General features: G+C 66.2%; 2 protein-coding genes and 1 non-coding gene across 3 annotated transcripts in view; all 3 read left to right on the forward strand.

Annotated features, from left to right (window-relative positions):
* Positions 1-149: 149 nt before the first annotated feature.
* TRNAM-CAU lies at positions 150-221 on the forward strand. Its single transcript has one exon. It is a non-coding gene; the product is annotated as a tRNA-Met (tRNA).
* Positions 222-1,397: 1,176 nt separating this feature from the next.
* Positions 1,398-11,591, forward strand: NPR1 (natriuretic peptide receptor 1). The gene is given in 22 exon segments (XM_040618492.1): positions 1,398-2,117; positions 3,659-3,858; positions 4,467-4,580; positions 5,171-5,306; positions 5,448-5,539; positions 5,622-5,714; positions 5,716-5,758; positions 5,849-5,933; positions 6,036-6,156; positions 6,236-6,310; positions 6,401-6,478; positions 6,593-6,697; positions 6,953-7,024; positions 7,103-7,262; positions 7,342-7,497; positions 8,205-8,373; positions 8,456-8,602; positions 9,376-9,568; positions 9,679-9,853; positions 10,628-10,726; positions 10,855-10,946; positions 11,271-11,591. Coding segments are annotated over 22 exon segments (3,150 nt in total). The 5' UTR covers positions 1,398-1,435; the 3' UTR covers positions 11,334-11,591.
* Positions 11,592-12,595: 1,004 nt separating this feature from the next.
* INTS3 (integrator complex subunit 3) overlaps positions 12,596-14,803 on the forward strand; it is a 42,270-nt gene continuing 40,062 nt past the window's right edge. The window contains exon 1 of the mRNA XM_040618494.1: positions 12,596-13,400. Within this exon, the coding sequence (XP_040474428.1) occupies positions 13,308-13,400 (93 nt within the window). The 5' untranslated portion in view covers positions 12,596-13,307. The remainder of the gene's footprint in view (positions 13,401-14,803) is intronic.

Raw genomic sequence — 14,803 nt, forward strand, 5'->3', positions numbered from 1 at the left:
ATCAGGGAGCGGGCCGCGCGCGCGCGCTGGGCGGTGGGCGGCCGCTGGAGGGGGTACGGTGCTCATGAATGGAGCGGGCAGGCGGCTCAGTGTGCATGCGCGCAGCGAGAACCTCTACTTATGGTGCCGGGAGAGCCCAGCTATCAAGCAGCAGAGTGGCGCAGCGGAAGCGTGCTGGGCCCATAACCCAGAGGTCGATGGATCGAAACCATCCTCTGCTAGCAACGATTTTCCTACCCTCCACCCCCTTTTCTTTTCTTAATTAGCGCCTTCATTAATAACTTTAATTTTTACCGCCGCCTCAGGTGTTTCCTAATGATCCTCTCCGGAGAGACTGACCTTTTCCAGCTTTGCCCGGCACAGCAGGGTACGGTATGTCAGAAGTGTCCCGGGATGGCCGGGGTCACACGTGTCCCCAGGAGCCACGTGTGTCCCCACTGTACTGTGTGTGTCGTGGAGGGGGAGCGCCACGCGTGTTGCCAAACGCTGTGCTTGTCCCCAGCATGGGAATATGCCGGGGGGGGAGCACCACGCGTGTCCCCAAACCCATGCATGTCCCCAAGCTCTGAGCCTGTCTCTGGATCCACGCGTCTCCCCCGAGCGCTCCCAGGAGCCACGCAGCCCCCGGAGCAGCGTCTATCCAGGGTAACCTCCCCATTCCCATGGGGCTGCTGTGACGGTGACATGGGGCAGGAGGCCCCACGGGGCGTGGGGAGGGGGGAGGAGTGGCCGAGCCCCCCATGGAACCCCCCCACCCTGGCTGAAGCCTGGTGGGCTCCATAGGGATGCGATGGGGTCCAGGGTGTTTGTTGTGCACTGATGAGTTTGTCAGGTCTCAGCCCCCCACTGGTGACCATGTAGCAGGAGGTGGCACCGGGAGTAGGTGACCACAGTAGCCACAACATGCCGGGATGGCGTGCCACCCCCATCCTGGCGTGTCGTGGCTACTGTGGCCACCCACTCCCAGTGTCACCCCTGTCCTGGCGTGTCGTGGCTACCATGGCCACCCACTCCTTGTGCCACCCTTTTCTGGCATGTCATGGCTACCGTGGCCACCTACTCCTGGTGCCAGCCCTGTCTGGCATGTCGTGGCTCCTGTGGCCACCCACTCCTGATGCCACCCCTGTCCCAGTGTGTTGTGGCTACTGTGGCCACCCACTCCCGGTGCGACCCTGTCACCTGCTCCCGGTGCCACCCCCGTCCGGCATATCGTGGCTACCATGGCCACCCACTCCCGGTGCCACCCCGCCATCCCACATCCCACGAGTGGGGATATCCCCACCCACCACCGGGCGGCCCCATCCTCCCTCCCGGCGGGAAGGAAGGAGTTAAGCTCGGTGTGGATGCTAACGGCCCTTTGTGTCACTGGGGGGGGGGGGGGGGGGGGAGGAAGGGCTCAGCCCTGTCACGGGGGAGAAGCCACTCTCCGTGGGCGATGCTGGCGGTGCTGGCCCTGCTCTGCGGTGCGGTGACGGTGGTGGCGACAGCGGGGACGACCGCGTTGACTTTAGCTGTGGTGTTACCCGAACACAACCTCACCTACCCCTGGGCTTGGCCACGAGTGGGACCAGCGGTGCGCTTGGCCGCCGCCACCGTTAATGCCCGCGCCGATTTATTACCGGGCTTTACCCTCCGGTGGGTTTTCGGTAGCAGCGAGGATCGGCACGGTGTTTGCTCTGAAATGGCTGCGCCGTTGGCCGCTGTTGACCTCCAGCTCGCTCATCACCCCGCTGCATTTTTGGGACCCGGGTGCGTCTACACGGCGGCCCCAGTAGCCCGCTTTACAAGCCACTGGCGGCTTCCACTGGTGACAGCGGGTGCCGAAGCCCACGGCTTTGACGACAAGCAAGAGCAATTCGGGTTGACTACCCGTGCTGGTCCCAGTCACCGTAAACTGGGTGAACTGGGTGTGCAGCTCCATCGGCGTTTCAATTGGACCCGTCGGGCTTTACTGGTTTACTGGGATGAGAAAGTGGACGACCGGCCGTACTTCTTCGCCGCCGAGGGGCTGTACGTCCAGCTGCCCACCCTGCGCAACCTCACCGTCATGGACGTCGTCTTCCGCGACGGCGGCAACTTCTCCTTCATCATCCAGGAGATCAAGCAGAAGGGACGGAGTGAGTGCTGGGGGGGGGACGGGACGCACCGACGGGGGGGGGTCCTGCCGCGGGCTGGCACGGGGAGAGGGACCGGGGTGGCGGTGGTGGGGTGCCGGGGCAGTGCATGGGTGGGCATGGCTGTGCACGGCTCTGCACGGCTCCACGCGGGTGAGCATGGCTCTGCACGGCTGGGCACGGGTGCGTATGGCTGTGCCCACGTGTGCCCGGGTTCGCACAGCTCTACACGGCTCCACGCGGGTGTGCATGGCAGTGCACGGGTGTTCATAGCGGTACACAGCTGAGCACAGCTGCTCAAAACTTTACATGGGTGTGCACGGCTCTGCATGACTTTACACGGGTGTGCATGGCTCAGCACGGCTCTGCATGACTTTACACGGGTGTGCACGGCTCAGCACGGCTCTGCATGACTTTGCAGGAGTGTGCACAGCTCAGCACGGCTCTGCACAGCTGTACACGGGTGTGCATGGCTCAGCACAGCTCTGCACAGCTGTACATGGGTGTGCATGGCTCAGCACGGCTCTGCATGACTTTACAGGAGTGTGCACGGCTCAGCATGGCTCTGCACAGCTGTACACGGGTGTGCATGGCTCAGCATGGCTCTACATGACTTTACACGGGTGTGCACGGCTCAGCACAGCTCTGCACAGCTGTACATGGGTGTGCATGGCTCAGCACGGCTCTGCATGACTTTACAGGAGTGTGCACGGCTCAGCACGGCTCTGCACAGCTGTACACGGATGTGCGTGGCTCAGCACAGTTGTACATGGGTGTGCATGGCTCTGCGCGACTGTACACAGGAATGCTGCATAACCACACACGCATCATGCATGTGCTGCCCCATCCTGCACCCTGACACCCCCCGGCCCCCCACCCTGTGTCATGCCCCACCAGGAGCTGCTGAGCGGGGCCACCTGCCCCGGTCCCCTCTGTGCGGTTGGCCCAGGCTGGCTCCGTCCCCGTCCCCATCAGAGCCATCCCGGGTGGCACCAGGGGAGTGGGTGTCGGTGGGGCTGGCGCTGGGTGGGTAGCCTCTGGCACCCCCAGCCTTGCCACCTTGCTGCTCACCCCGGGTGGGTGCTGCTTTGAGGCCCCAGGGTCCTGGTGGGTGGCACGGCTGCGTCCCATGCTGGGCAGCACCCCGGGACCCCACCGGCACCGTGACCCCCTGCTGAAGGGGACCATGGCAGTGGGGTGGCAGCACCCACCGGGGCCACCGTGCCGCCGAGTCAATCTCTGCCGGGATCTGGGCCACAGGGAGGAGGAAACGGAGTCGGGAAAACAGGAAACCTGGGCCTGGCGCCTGTGTTGGAGGGCAGAGGCGGGCAGGGCACGGGGGGGGGCAGGGGGGCAGGCAGAGGGGGTCGGGACCCCCCAGCTCCCCAGCACCCCACTTGGCCACCCTCCACCCACTCAGCAGCATGACCCCACCGCGTGTCACCTCCCACGTCAAGCAGGGACCCTCGGGATGCTGAGGGTCTCGGGGGTCTCCCAGGGACAGGGGGGTCCCGGGGTGCCACGAGCTGTCTCACCCTGCGCAGTCGTGTACGTGTGCTGCGCCCCGGCCACGCTGCGGGAGCTGATGCTGCAGGCGGGGCGCGAAGGGCTGACCCGCGGCGACTACGCCTTCTTCTACATCGACATCTTCGGGGCCAGCCTGCAGGGCCGCCGCTTCCCCGAGCCCCAGCAGCCGTGGAGGCGGGGGGACCGCCACGACGCCAGCGCCCGGCAGGCCTTCGAGGTGAGCCGGGGCTCTGCTCTGGCACCCACCGCACACGCGTGTGCATGTGCACGGGCTCCCACCCACGCATGTGCATGTGCACGGGCACCCAGTGCACCCACATGTGTATGTGCACAGGCACCCACTGCACACGTCTGTGCATGTGCACAGGCTCCCACCCACGCATGCATGTGCACGGGCATCCACCACACGTGTGTGTGCATGTGCCTGGGCTCCCACCCACATGTCTGTGCGCACAGGCACATACGTGTGTGTGCATGTGCCTGAGCACCCACCACACACACATGTGCATGTGCCTGGGCTCCCACCCCTGTGTGTGCATGCACGGGCACCCACCCACACGTGCATGTGCGCAGGCACCCACCATGCACGTGTGTGCGTTTGCGCAGGCACTAACCCCCATGTGCGTGCCCCCCACGGGGAGCGGGGCTGCGGTGGGTGCCGGAGCACCCCCGTGCCCCCCCCAGCTCCCGGCTGCTGGTGACCCCCGAGGAGGAAGGGAACGGGATCAATGGTGCCGGGGCCCTGCCCTGTGCCCAGTGTGGGACCCCCGGTCCCCTGGAGTGGGCAGGGTCCCTGGCCCCGCTGCCAGCCGCTGTCCCCCCCAGGCTGTCACCATCATCACCTACAAGGAGCCCGAGAACCCCGAGTACCGGCCCTTCCTGGCGCGGCTGAAGGATGAGGCGCTCACCCACTTCAACTTCTCCATGAAAGATGATTTGGTGGGACACGGTGGGATGGAGCCAGGAAGGCTGTGGGGCACGGGGGGGAGCTGGGGCTGCTGGGGGGCTGGGGTGGTGCTGGGGACAAAGGAACAAGGGGACACAGGGTTGAGCTGGGGACAAGGGGACATGGAATGGAGCTGGGGACACGGGATGGAGCTGGAGCTGCTGGGGGACATGGGATGGAGCTGGGGACATGGGATGGAGCTGGAGCTGCTGGGGATGCGGGATGGAACTGGAGCTGCTGGGGGACACAGGATGGAGTTGGGGACAGGGGATGGAGCTGGAGCTTCTGGGGGACATGAGAGCTGGAGCTGCTGGGGAACATGGGATGGAGCTGGGGACAAGGGTACATGGGGTGGAGCTGGGGACAAAGGATCATGGGATGGAGCTGGAGCTGCTGGGGGACACAGGATGGAGATGGAGCTGCTAAGGGACATGGGATGGAGCTGGGGACAGGGACAAGGGGATGTGGGATGGAGCTGAGGCTGCTGGGGACAAGGAGCTGTGGGATGACCTAGGGCTGCTGGGGACAAGGGGACAGGGACCCCAGGCTGTGCCCCATCCCCGAGCCATCTCGGTGCCACCAGATGAACTTCATCGCGGCTGCCTTCCACGACGGGGTGCTGCTCTATGCCCAGGCCGTCACCGAGACGCTGGAGCGGGGAGGCTCCATCACCAACGCCTCCGCCATCACCCGCCAGATGTGGAACCGCACCTTCTATGGTGAGCCCCGTCCCCGTCCCAGCTGGGTGCCACCCACCAACCCCGTTGGGAGGATGATCCGTTGGGTTTGGAGCCCCCACCCATGGACTGGGGTCCCCAGGGTCCCCCCTACCCCGGCAGCCACTCACCCTCTGTCCCCAGGTGTCACCGGCTTCCTGAAGATCGATGAGAATGGAGACCGGGAGAGCGACTACTCCCTGTGGGACATGGACCCGGTGCTGGGGGACTTCCAGGTGAGCCCCACTGCGGGGGCAGCTGGTCCCATGGGGCAGCTGGGAACCCCCTCCCACCCATTTCTTGCCCCCCCTCCCCAAGATCGTGGCCAACTACAATGGCACCACCAAGAAGATTGAGATGGTGCCAGGGCGTGAGATCCACTGGCCGGGGAACGTGGTCCCCTCTGACGTCCCCCCCCTGTGGCTTCGATAACAGCGACCCGCTGTGCCGCAAAGGTGAGCAGTGATGGCGGGGGGGGGACACAACACGAGACCCCCCACCCTGGGCACCCACTGGCCCCTCACCACCCTCCTCTTGCTGTGCAGCCAACCTGTCCACCCTGGAGGTCCTGTCCCTCGTGGTCAGCCTGATCCTCCTGGCCATCACCGTCACCTCCTTCTTCATCTACAGGTGGGGGTGCCGGGGTCGGGGAGGGTGACCCCAAGGCTGCGCTGCTGTCCCCAGAGGTGGGGGGACACAGGCGGGGGGTCTCACCCTGCCCTCCCGGCACAGGAAGCTGCAACTGGAGAAGGAGCTGGCGGCCGAGCTGTGGCGTGTCCAGTGGGAGGACGTGCAGATGAGCAGCTTGGAGAAACACCTCCGGAGCGCCGGCAGCAAGCTCACCCTCTCCCTGGTGGGCACCCAGCCCGTCCCCAGCCCCGCTCCGGAGGCAGGGACCTGGTGCAGGGCTCACCCCGTGTCCCTTACCACAGAGGGGCTCCAACTACGGCTCGCTGATGACCATGGAGGGACAGTTCCAGGTCTACGCCAAGACGGCGTATTACAAGGTATGGGGGTGCGGGAGCAGGGGTGGGCACCCACCACCCCACTGGGCACCCACCACCCCACCAGGCACCCGTCACCCCGTGTCTCCCCAGGGCAACCTCGTGGCTGTGAAGCACCTCAACCGCAAGCGCATCGAGCTGACGCGCAAGGTCTTGTTTGAGCTGAAGCATGTAGGTGGCGCCCGGTTTGGCATCACGCGGTGGGGTGGGGGTGCCCAGCCGGGTGTCCCCTGGCTGGGGTGGGGGGTGACGTGAGCCTGGTCCCACACCCTGCTCCCGGCTTAGATGCGGGATGTCCAGAATGAGCATCTGACCCGCTTCATCGGCGCCTGCACCGACCCCCCAAACATCTGCATCCTGACGGAGTACTGCCCGCGCGGGAGCCTCCAGGTACCGGCAGGGTCCTGGTCCCTGGCAGCCGTCTGGGGCTGGAGCCGCTCCCTCCAGTGCCCATCTCCCAGTGTTGGGGCTGCACGGTGCCCGTCACCCAGCGTTGGGGCCACACAGTGCCCATCACCCATCGTTGGGGCCACACGGTGCCCATCACCCAGTGTCGGGGCTGCTCGCAGCGGGCAGATGGGTGCTGTCCCCCATCCCTGGACCATCCCTGGTGGGAGGACAGCAAGGTGACCCTCATGTCCCCAGGACATCTTGGAGAACGAGAGCATCACGCTGGACTGGATGTTCCGCTATTCCCTCACCCATGACATCGTCAAGGTAACGAGATGGTTCCCACGGGGGTCCCCATTCCCATGGCAGGGGGGCAGTGGGTCTGATGGCTCTCCATCCTGCCAGGGGATGCAGTTCCTGCACAACGGGGTCATCGTCTCCCACGGGAACCTCAAGTCCTCCAACTGTGTGGTGGACAGCCGCTTCGTGCTGAAGATCACGGACTATGGGTTGGAGAGCTTCCGCGTAGCCCCCGATGGCGAGGACTCCCACGCGCTCTTCGCCAGTGAGCAACCTGCCCATCCCCCCACCCCGCCCCTGCCTGGGGTCCCTGCCCGGCCTCAGCCCCCTCCCTGGTGCCACAGAGAAGCTGTGGACGGCGCCCGAGCTGCTGCGGATGGAGTCACCGCCGGCCCGCGGCACGCAGAAGGGCGACGTTTACAGCTTCGGCATCATCCTGCAAGAGATTGCCCTGCGCAACGGCGTCTTCTACGTGGAGGGGCTCGACCTGAGCCCTAAAGGTGGGGGGGAGGGCCAGGGTGATGGTGCCAGGGACCAGTTGATGGGTGCTTGGACGAGTTGATGATGGGTGCTTGAACAAGTTGATGATGGGTGCTCGGACCTGCTGGCGATGGGTGCTCAGACCTGTTGGTGATGGGTGCTTGAAACTGGTGTCAATGGATGCTTAGACCTGCTGCTGGATTCTTGGTCCAGTTGATGGGTGCTTGGACCTGCTCTGATGGGTGCTTAGCCCTGCTGATGACTTATTGGACCATCTGACAAGTGCTTGGACCAGCTGGTGGGTTGTTGGACCAGCTGATGGGTTGTTGGCCTCGCTAGATGGGTGCTTGGACCAGCTGATGGGTTGTTGGCCTCACTGATGGGTGCTTGGACCTGCTGTGATGGGTGCTTGGACCTGCTGATGGGTGCTTGGACCAGCTGATGGGTTGTTGGCCTCACTGATGGGTGCTTGGACCTGCTGTGATGGGTGCTTGGACCTGCTGATGGGTGCTTGGACCAGCTGATGGGTTGTTGGCCTCACTGATGGGTGCTTGGACCTGCTGTGATGGGTGCTTGGACCTGCTGATGGGTGCTTGGACCAGCTGATGGGTTGTTGGCCTCACTGATGGGTGCTTGGACCTGCTGTGATGGGTGCTTGGACCTGCTGATGGGTGCTTGGACCAGCTGATGGGTTGTTGGCCTCACTGATGGGTGCTTGGACCCACAGAGATCATTGAGCGGGTGAAGAGCGGGGAGCGCCCCAGCTTCCGCCCCTCGGCCAACGTGGGGTGCCACATGGAAGAGCTGGGCCAGCTGATGCAGCACTGCTGGGCTGAGGACATGCTGGAGCGCCCTGACTTCAACCAGATCAAGGTCCAGCTCCGCAAGTTCAACAGGTACCTCTGTCTCCCCCAGCCCTGTGGGCAATGAGTGACCCCGAAAAAGGTCCCTGGATGGGTGCTCACCCCCTGCCTGCAGGGAGAGCAGCAGCAACATCCTGGACAACCTGCTGTCGCGCATGGAGCAGTACGCCAACAACCTGGAGGAGCTGGTGGAGGAGCGAACCCAAGCCTACCTGGAGGAGAAACGCAAGGCTGAGGCTCTCCTCTACCAAATCCTGCCCCAGTAAGCACTGGGGGGGCCCCGGCCCCTGTGCACCCCCTTACTGCTGGGCACCACACCGGCATCCCCTGCCTGCCCCAGGCTGAGGTCCCCCGTGGATGCCCTGCATGGCTGGGGGTGCTTGGAGGGGCTGGGGACCCCAAGGGCTCCCATGTCGCTTGGGGCTGGGGGTGCTTGGAGGGGCTGGGGACCCCAAGGGCTCCCATGTCGCTTGGGGCTGGGGGTGCTTGGAGGGGCTGGGGACCCCAAGGGCTCCCATGTCGCTTGGGGCTGGGGGTGCTTGGAGGGGCTGGGGACCCCAAGGGCTCCCATGTCGCTTGGGGCTGGGGGTGCTTGGAGGGGCTGGGGACACCAAGGATCTCCATGTTCCTTGGGACTGGGGGTGTTTGGAGGGGCTGGGGACCCCCCCAGACTGGTGCATGGCTCCAGGTGCCTGAAGGGGCCAGGGACCCTAGGGACCCCCCAACATGCTTCATGGCAAGGAGTGCTTGGAGGGCTGGAGACCCCCCAGTTCCCTGTGTCATGGCTTTTTGGGGCTTGGGGTACCTAAAGGAGGCAGGGATGACCCCAGACCCCCAGCATGTGTAGGGGTGGGGGTCCTCAGAGGGACCAGGGACTACCCCGGCCCCCCCATCATGCCTCAGAGCTGGGGGTCCTCAGATGGCTGGAGACCCCCAGGACCCCCTGGCATAGCTGGAGGCTGGGAAGTCCCTGCCTTCAGGAGGGGTTGGGGGGCTGTGCCCCCCCCATAACCCCCCCCCCCCCCCATCCCCCAGCTCGGTGGCGGAGCAGCTGAAGCGGGGGGAGACGGTGCAGGCGGAGGCTTTCGACAGCGTCACCATCTACTTCAGTGACATCGTGGGTTTCACGGCGCTGTCGGCCGAGAGCACCCCCATGCAGGTGGTGACGCTGCTCAACGACCTCTACACCTGCTTCGACGCCATCATCGACAACTTCGACGTCTACAAAGTGAGCACATGCCAGAACATACATGAACACGCATGAACAGGCACGCACCACGGGTCACGCCAGGCACCCCAGCGACGGTGTCAGCACCCAGCACCCGTGGTGTGTCGCAGGTGGAGACGATCGGGGACGCCTACATGGTGGTGTCGGGGCTGCCGGTGCGCAACGGGAAGCTGCATGCGCGCGAGGTGGCCCGCATGGCGCTGGCGCTGCTGGACGCCGTCCGCTCCTTCCGCATCCGCCACCGGCCGCAGCAGCAGCTCAAGCTGCGCATCGGCATCCACACGGGTCAGTGGGGACGGGGACATGGGGGGTCACTGGGGACAGGGGTGGGGATGGGGCACCCCTCAGGTCAGTGGGGACAGGGACATTGGGGGTCACTGGGGACAGGGGTGGGGACGGGGCACCCCACAGGTCAGTGGGGCCGGGGACATGGTGGGGTCACTGGGGATGGGGGTGGGGACGGGGCACCCCACAGGTCAGTGGGGACGGGGACATGGTGGGGTCACTGGGGATGGGGGTGGGGACGGGGCACCCCACAGGTCAGTGGGGACAGGGACATGGTGGGGTCACTGGGGATGGGGGTGGGGACGGGGCACCCCACAGGTCAGTGGGGACGGGGACATGGTGGGGTCACTGGGGATGGGGGTGGGGATGGGGCACCCCACAGGTCAGTGGGGACGGGGACGTGGCACCCACATGGGTCCATGGGGACAGGGACATGGCACCCCATGGGTGAGTGGGGACAGGGATGGGGACATGGCACCCACGTGGGTCAGCAGGGATGGGGACAGGGACATGGCACCCATGTATGGGTCACAGGGGATGGGTACATGGCACCCACATGGGCTCATGGGTGGGGGGACACAGCACCCATGTGGACCAGCAAAGAGGGGGGACAGGGCAGTCCCTGGGGCTGGGGGGACACCCAGCCCTCTCACGGACCCCAAGGATGGGGAGGGGACATCAGCACGCAGGGGGACAGTGGGGCCATGGGGATGGGAGCCCCCAGCAAGGGGGCTGGGTCAGCCTGGGGTGGGGGGCTCACTGGGTGTCCCACAGGACCCGTCTGTGCTGGCGTCGTGGGTCTCAAGATGCCCCGGTACTGCCTCTTCGGGGACACGGTGAACACGGCCTCGCGCATGGAGTCCAACGGGGAAGGTGCTGGGGCACCCATGGGTGCTGTGGGCGCTGGGCTGGGCACCTGTGGGGGCTGGGCTGGGCACCCATGGGTGCTGTGGGGGTGGGCTGGGCACCCATGGGTGCTGATGGGACACCCCCCCCGCCAGCCCTGAAGATCCACATCTCGGCGGTGACCAAGGCGGTGCTGGAGGAGTTCGGCTGCTTCGAGCTGGAGCTGCGGGGGGACGTGGAGATGAAGGTGAGCTCCAGCCCCCCCCCATGGCTGCCCCAGTGGGGTCCCCTCAGCATCCCCATCCCACAGCCCCACAGTGTCCCCCCCCGCACCCCCACCCCAAGGGCAATGGCTGCCCCCCCCCCCCCCCGCACCCCAAACCCTGGGGCAATGTCTCCCACCTCCCTGTACCCCGACCCCCTAAGTCATGGACCCCCCCGCACCCCCGACCCCTGGGGCAATGCCCTCCCCCCCCCCCCCCAACCCCGACCCCTGGCGCAACGGGTGCCCCCCCACACCCTGACCCCTGGAGCAATGCCCCCCCCAGCCCCCCGCCCCCTCTCTCCGCAGGGCAAGGGGAAGGTGAGGACCTACTGGCTGCTGGGGGAGCGCGGGAGCAGCACCCGGCGCTGACCCCCCCGGGGGGTTAACTCCCCCCCCAGCCCCCTGGGGCTAAGCCCGACACCACCCCCACAGCCCCCCCAGACCGGGGCCCGGCTGGTGGTCCCCGCCAGCGGCCAGGGGGGCCAGGCATGCCCCCCCACGGCACCGCCCCCCACGAGCTGAACCCCGAAAGCTGCGGGGGGGGCCCCGTGTCCCAGCAGCCCTATGGCCTGGCCCTGGCACCGGGGGGGGCCAGGGGGGACACGGGGGGCCGGGGACAGTGCGGACCCCCGGGGGGGGGGCACTAGAGCTCTAATTTTTGTAATAAAGCTGGTGTGTACGCATTCGCCGTGGGTCTCAGTGGGGTCCTGGGGTCCCCCCCTGCCCCCCCCCCCCGGGGTCCCCCCACACCGCCTGGTCTCACTGGGGTTCTGGGTGGTATCGGGGGTCTCCCCGTGTAGCAGCAGCTTCACAGGGGCCCAAGCGCGCTTGCGAAGGGGGGGGGGGGGGGGGGGCGGGGCTTGGCAAGACGGGGCACCCCGGGGGGGGGAGGGGGCGGGTCCGGGGAGTCTGCGGGGCCAAAGGAGCCGGGACCGGGCAGCGGGGTAGCAGTGGGGACAGGGGGTGGTGGGTCCGCGGGGCGGGGGGGCTGGGGGGGGGCGCCAGGGCAAGGGGTTGGGGGGGGACGCCAGGGCAAGCGGTTGGGGGGGGTCCCAGGGCCGTGGGGGCGGGATCCCCTGGGCAGGGGGCGGGGGGGGTGTCACCGGGGCAGGGGCATTCCCCGGGGCAGGGGGATTACCCAGGGCAGGGGTTGGGGGGGGTCCCGGGGCGGGGTCTGGGGAGGTCCCCAGGGCTGGGGTGGGGGGTCCCCGGGGCAGGGGGCTGGGGTGGTCCCCAGGGCAGGGGGCTACCCAACGGGGAGGGTTGGGGGGGGTCCCGGTGATGCACGCCCCGCGGGGGGCTCAGGGGTCCTGGTCATGACCGACCCGGGGGGATCGGGGGGTGCCGGGGGGGCCTGGCCGTGCCCGGCCAGGGGGGCTCTCGGGAGGGTTCGGGGGGGGTCTCGGCCATGCCCGACCCCAGGAGTCCCGGGGGTCCCCGGCCACGCGCGGCGCCTCGGGGAGCGCGAGGGCGGGGCGTCCCTCCAGCTCCGACCCGCCCCCGTCATCCCATTGGCCGAGGAGCCCGTGGCGGCCCCGCCTCCCGCCCAGCTCCCCGTCCTGTCACTCCGAGCAGTATCTCTGCTGTCATTGGACAGCAGACGCGAGGGGCGGGTGCTTCCGGCCGCCTGGCGCTTCCTCTTCCCGCCGGGCCCTCCTGTCCCTCTCCCGGTGACTTCCGGTCGCGGCGCTGGGCGGGGGGTGCGGAGCCGCCGCTCCCCTCCCCCCCGGCACCGAGACCCCCCGCCCGGTGGAGCCCCCCCCCGCCCTGCCCTGCCCCGTCCCGCGCCGGGGGGGCCTGTCACACCCCCGGCGCCCCCCGCCCCCCGCGGCGGGGACCCCCGGGACCGCCTCCCCACAGGCCTCCCCCGGGGGCCGCCCTCGCCACAGGCCTCCTCTGGCGCGGCCGACGGGGACCCCCTCCCCGCGCCGGCACCCCCACAGCTCCCCGCGCCCCGGGGTCTCTCCAGAGACCCCCTCCCCTCGGGCTGCCCCATAGCACAGCAGGGCGCCAGGCCGCAGGCCCCAGGCCTGCCCCAGTCAAAGAGCAGCCCCTCCACCCCTGCTAAGGGGAGGCAGCCCCCTGTACCCCCCCCGTCCGGGGGCAAGCCCCCCCTGAGGAGCAGGCGGGGGTGCCCCTGTCCCCTCCACCCCATTGCTTCCCATTGCTGGAGCAGGGGGTGCCCCTGAGGGGGGGGGGTATTTCCCATAAACACCCCTCTCCCCATCCTCCCAGGAGGAAGAGCTGGGTGGGGGGGCTTACCAAGCGAAAAGGGGGTGCTCCTCTCAGGCCAATCCCCCTGGATAGGGGCTGCCCTCCTCCCTCTCCTCCCCTCCCCCAGCCATGGAGATGCAGAAGGGGAAGGGGGGAGCAGCAGGAGGAGGAGGGAAGTTGCTGGTCTCCACTCTTCTGGATGCCAAGGATGAGTTGGAGGAGGTAGGTGCCTGGGGCTGGGGGCAGGGGGGCTCCAGGGGGTGGGTTACGGGCTCAGCCCCATGCGGGGTGCGGGCAGGGTGACGCACGCTGCTCCCCTTGCCCATTCCTGTGTGGGGAAGGGGCTCGTTTGAAACAGAAAACACCTCCCAGCTGGGGTCTCCCTGCCCACCTGGCCCTGGCTGTGCTTGGGCCGGGCAGCCGCAGGTTGCGGAGCAGGGTTATGAAGCTTGCTGAGCGCCGACAGGACTCATCTTTCCAGCATCTGTGAAACTTTCCGACCTGTGTTCACCCGGCCCCAGGTTACACAGCACTGTCCTACTTCCCACTGAGCTTTTCTGCCAGCAGCGGGATAAGAGACCTGGTTCTTTTACAGGTGGGGAAGGTTTGGGATCTCCCCAGGACAACTGGGATCTCCTCCTGATGTGGAGGAGCTGTGGAAGAGCCGGTAGCGCAGGGACCCGGGTGAGGTGGACACATGGCTCAGGCCCTTCTATAATGCGGATTGACACCTGGCTTGTGGGGCCACCCCGGCGAGTGTTCGGGGATATTCCTAAAGCTGGTGTAGGGCCGGCTTCCCTGGTGCCATGGGTGCAGCAACACACTTGTAAATGGCTAGACTTGTGGGAGAGACCGGTTATTTATTGTGTGATGGAAACGAGTGTATTTGGGGCTCATGAAATGGTGCAGACAAAAAAACAAAAACATGTTGGATTTCAATTGCAGGAGAAAAATAGGGTGGTAACTGGAATAGCTAGGTCTCAAGGTCTGGAAACTGTCCTTTGCCATTTAGAGTGTATTTATATTCCTTCAAAGCACTCGTTGGTCCCCATGTGTGTTTTGGGTCCTGTCCAGGTCTGGACAGAACGTTCCCAGCTTCAGACCCACGCAGCTCTGCGAGGTCCAGCATGGCCGGGAGCTTTGGTTGGGCTCGAATTTGGTTCCAGGCTGCTGAAGCAATTCCCCTGCAGTCTGGGTCGCTCTCACCTGGATCTTTCCGTGAGAGTGTCGAGTCTGGGAAGGAGCCATCAGGAGTCAGCGAGCGTGGTGGAGCTCATTTTTGATCATGGTGATGTATCTGGGAAAACGCAGGTACCAGAAGGAGAGGACATCCCAGAGACAAGCTTTGTTTAACCATCAAGCCTTCCTCCTGTGCCTCTTAAACCACTGGGAAGCAGTGCCTTAGCCTAGAAGCCCAGTCAGCTGGGAGAAACTGGTTTGGGCATTAATTATATCCCTGAGTGCTGATGGATTTACTGTCGCAGTTTCATGGTCCTTGCATTAAAGACTCCAACAAACAGGAAGCAGAGCGTACACAGGAAGAACCGTGCGTGATAGTTGCACGTTGAGTTTTCACAGTAAACAAGCTGCCATCCTTGATGGGTGAAAGGATGAAAGGAAAGGAG

The sequence above is a fragment of the Falco naumanni genome, chromosome 20, assembly GCF_017639655.2.
Source record: "Falco naumanni isolate bFalNau1 chromosome 20, bFalNau1.pat, whole genome shotgun sequence".
NCBI lineage: Eukaryota > Metazoa > Chordata > Aves > Falconiformes > Falconidae > Falco > Falco naumanni.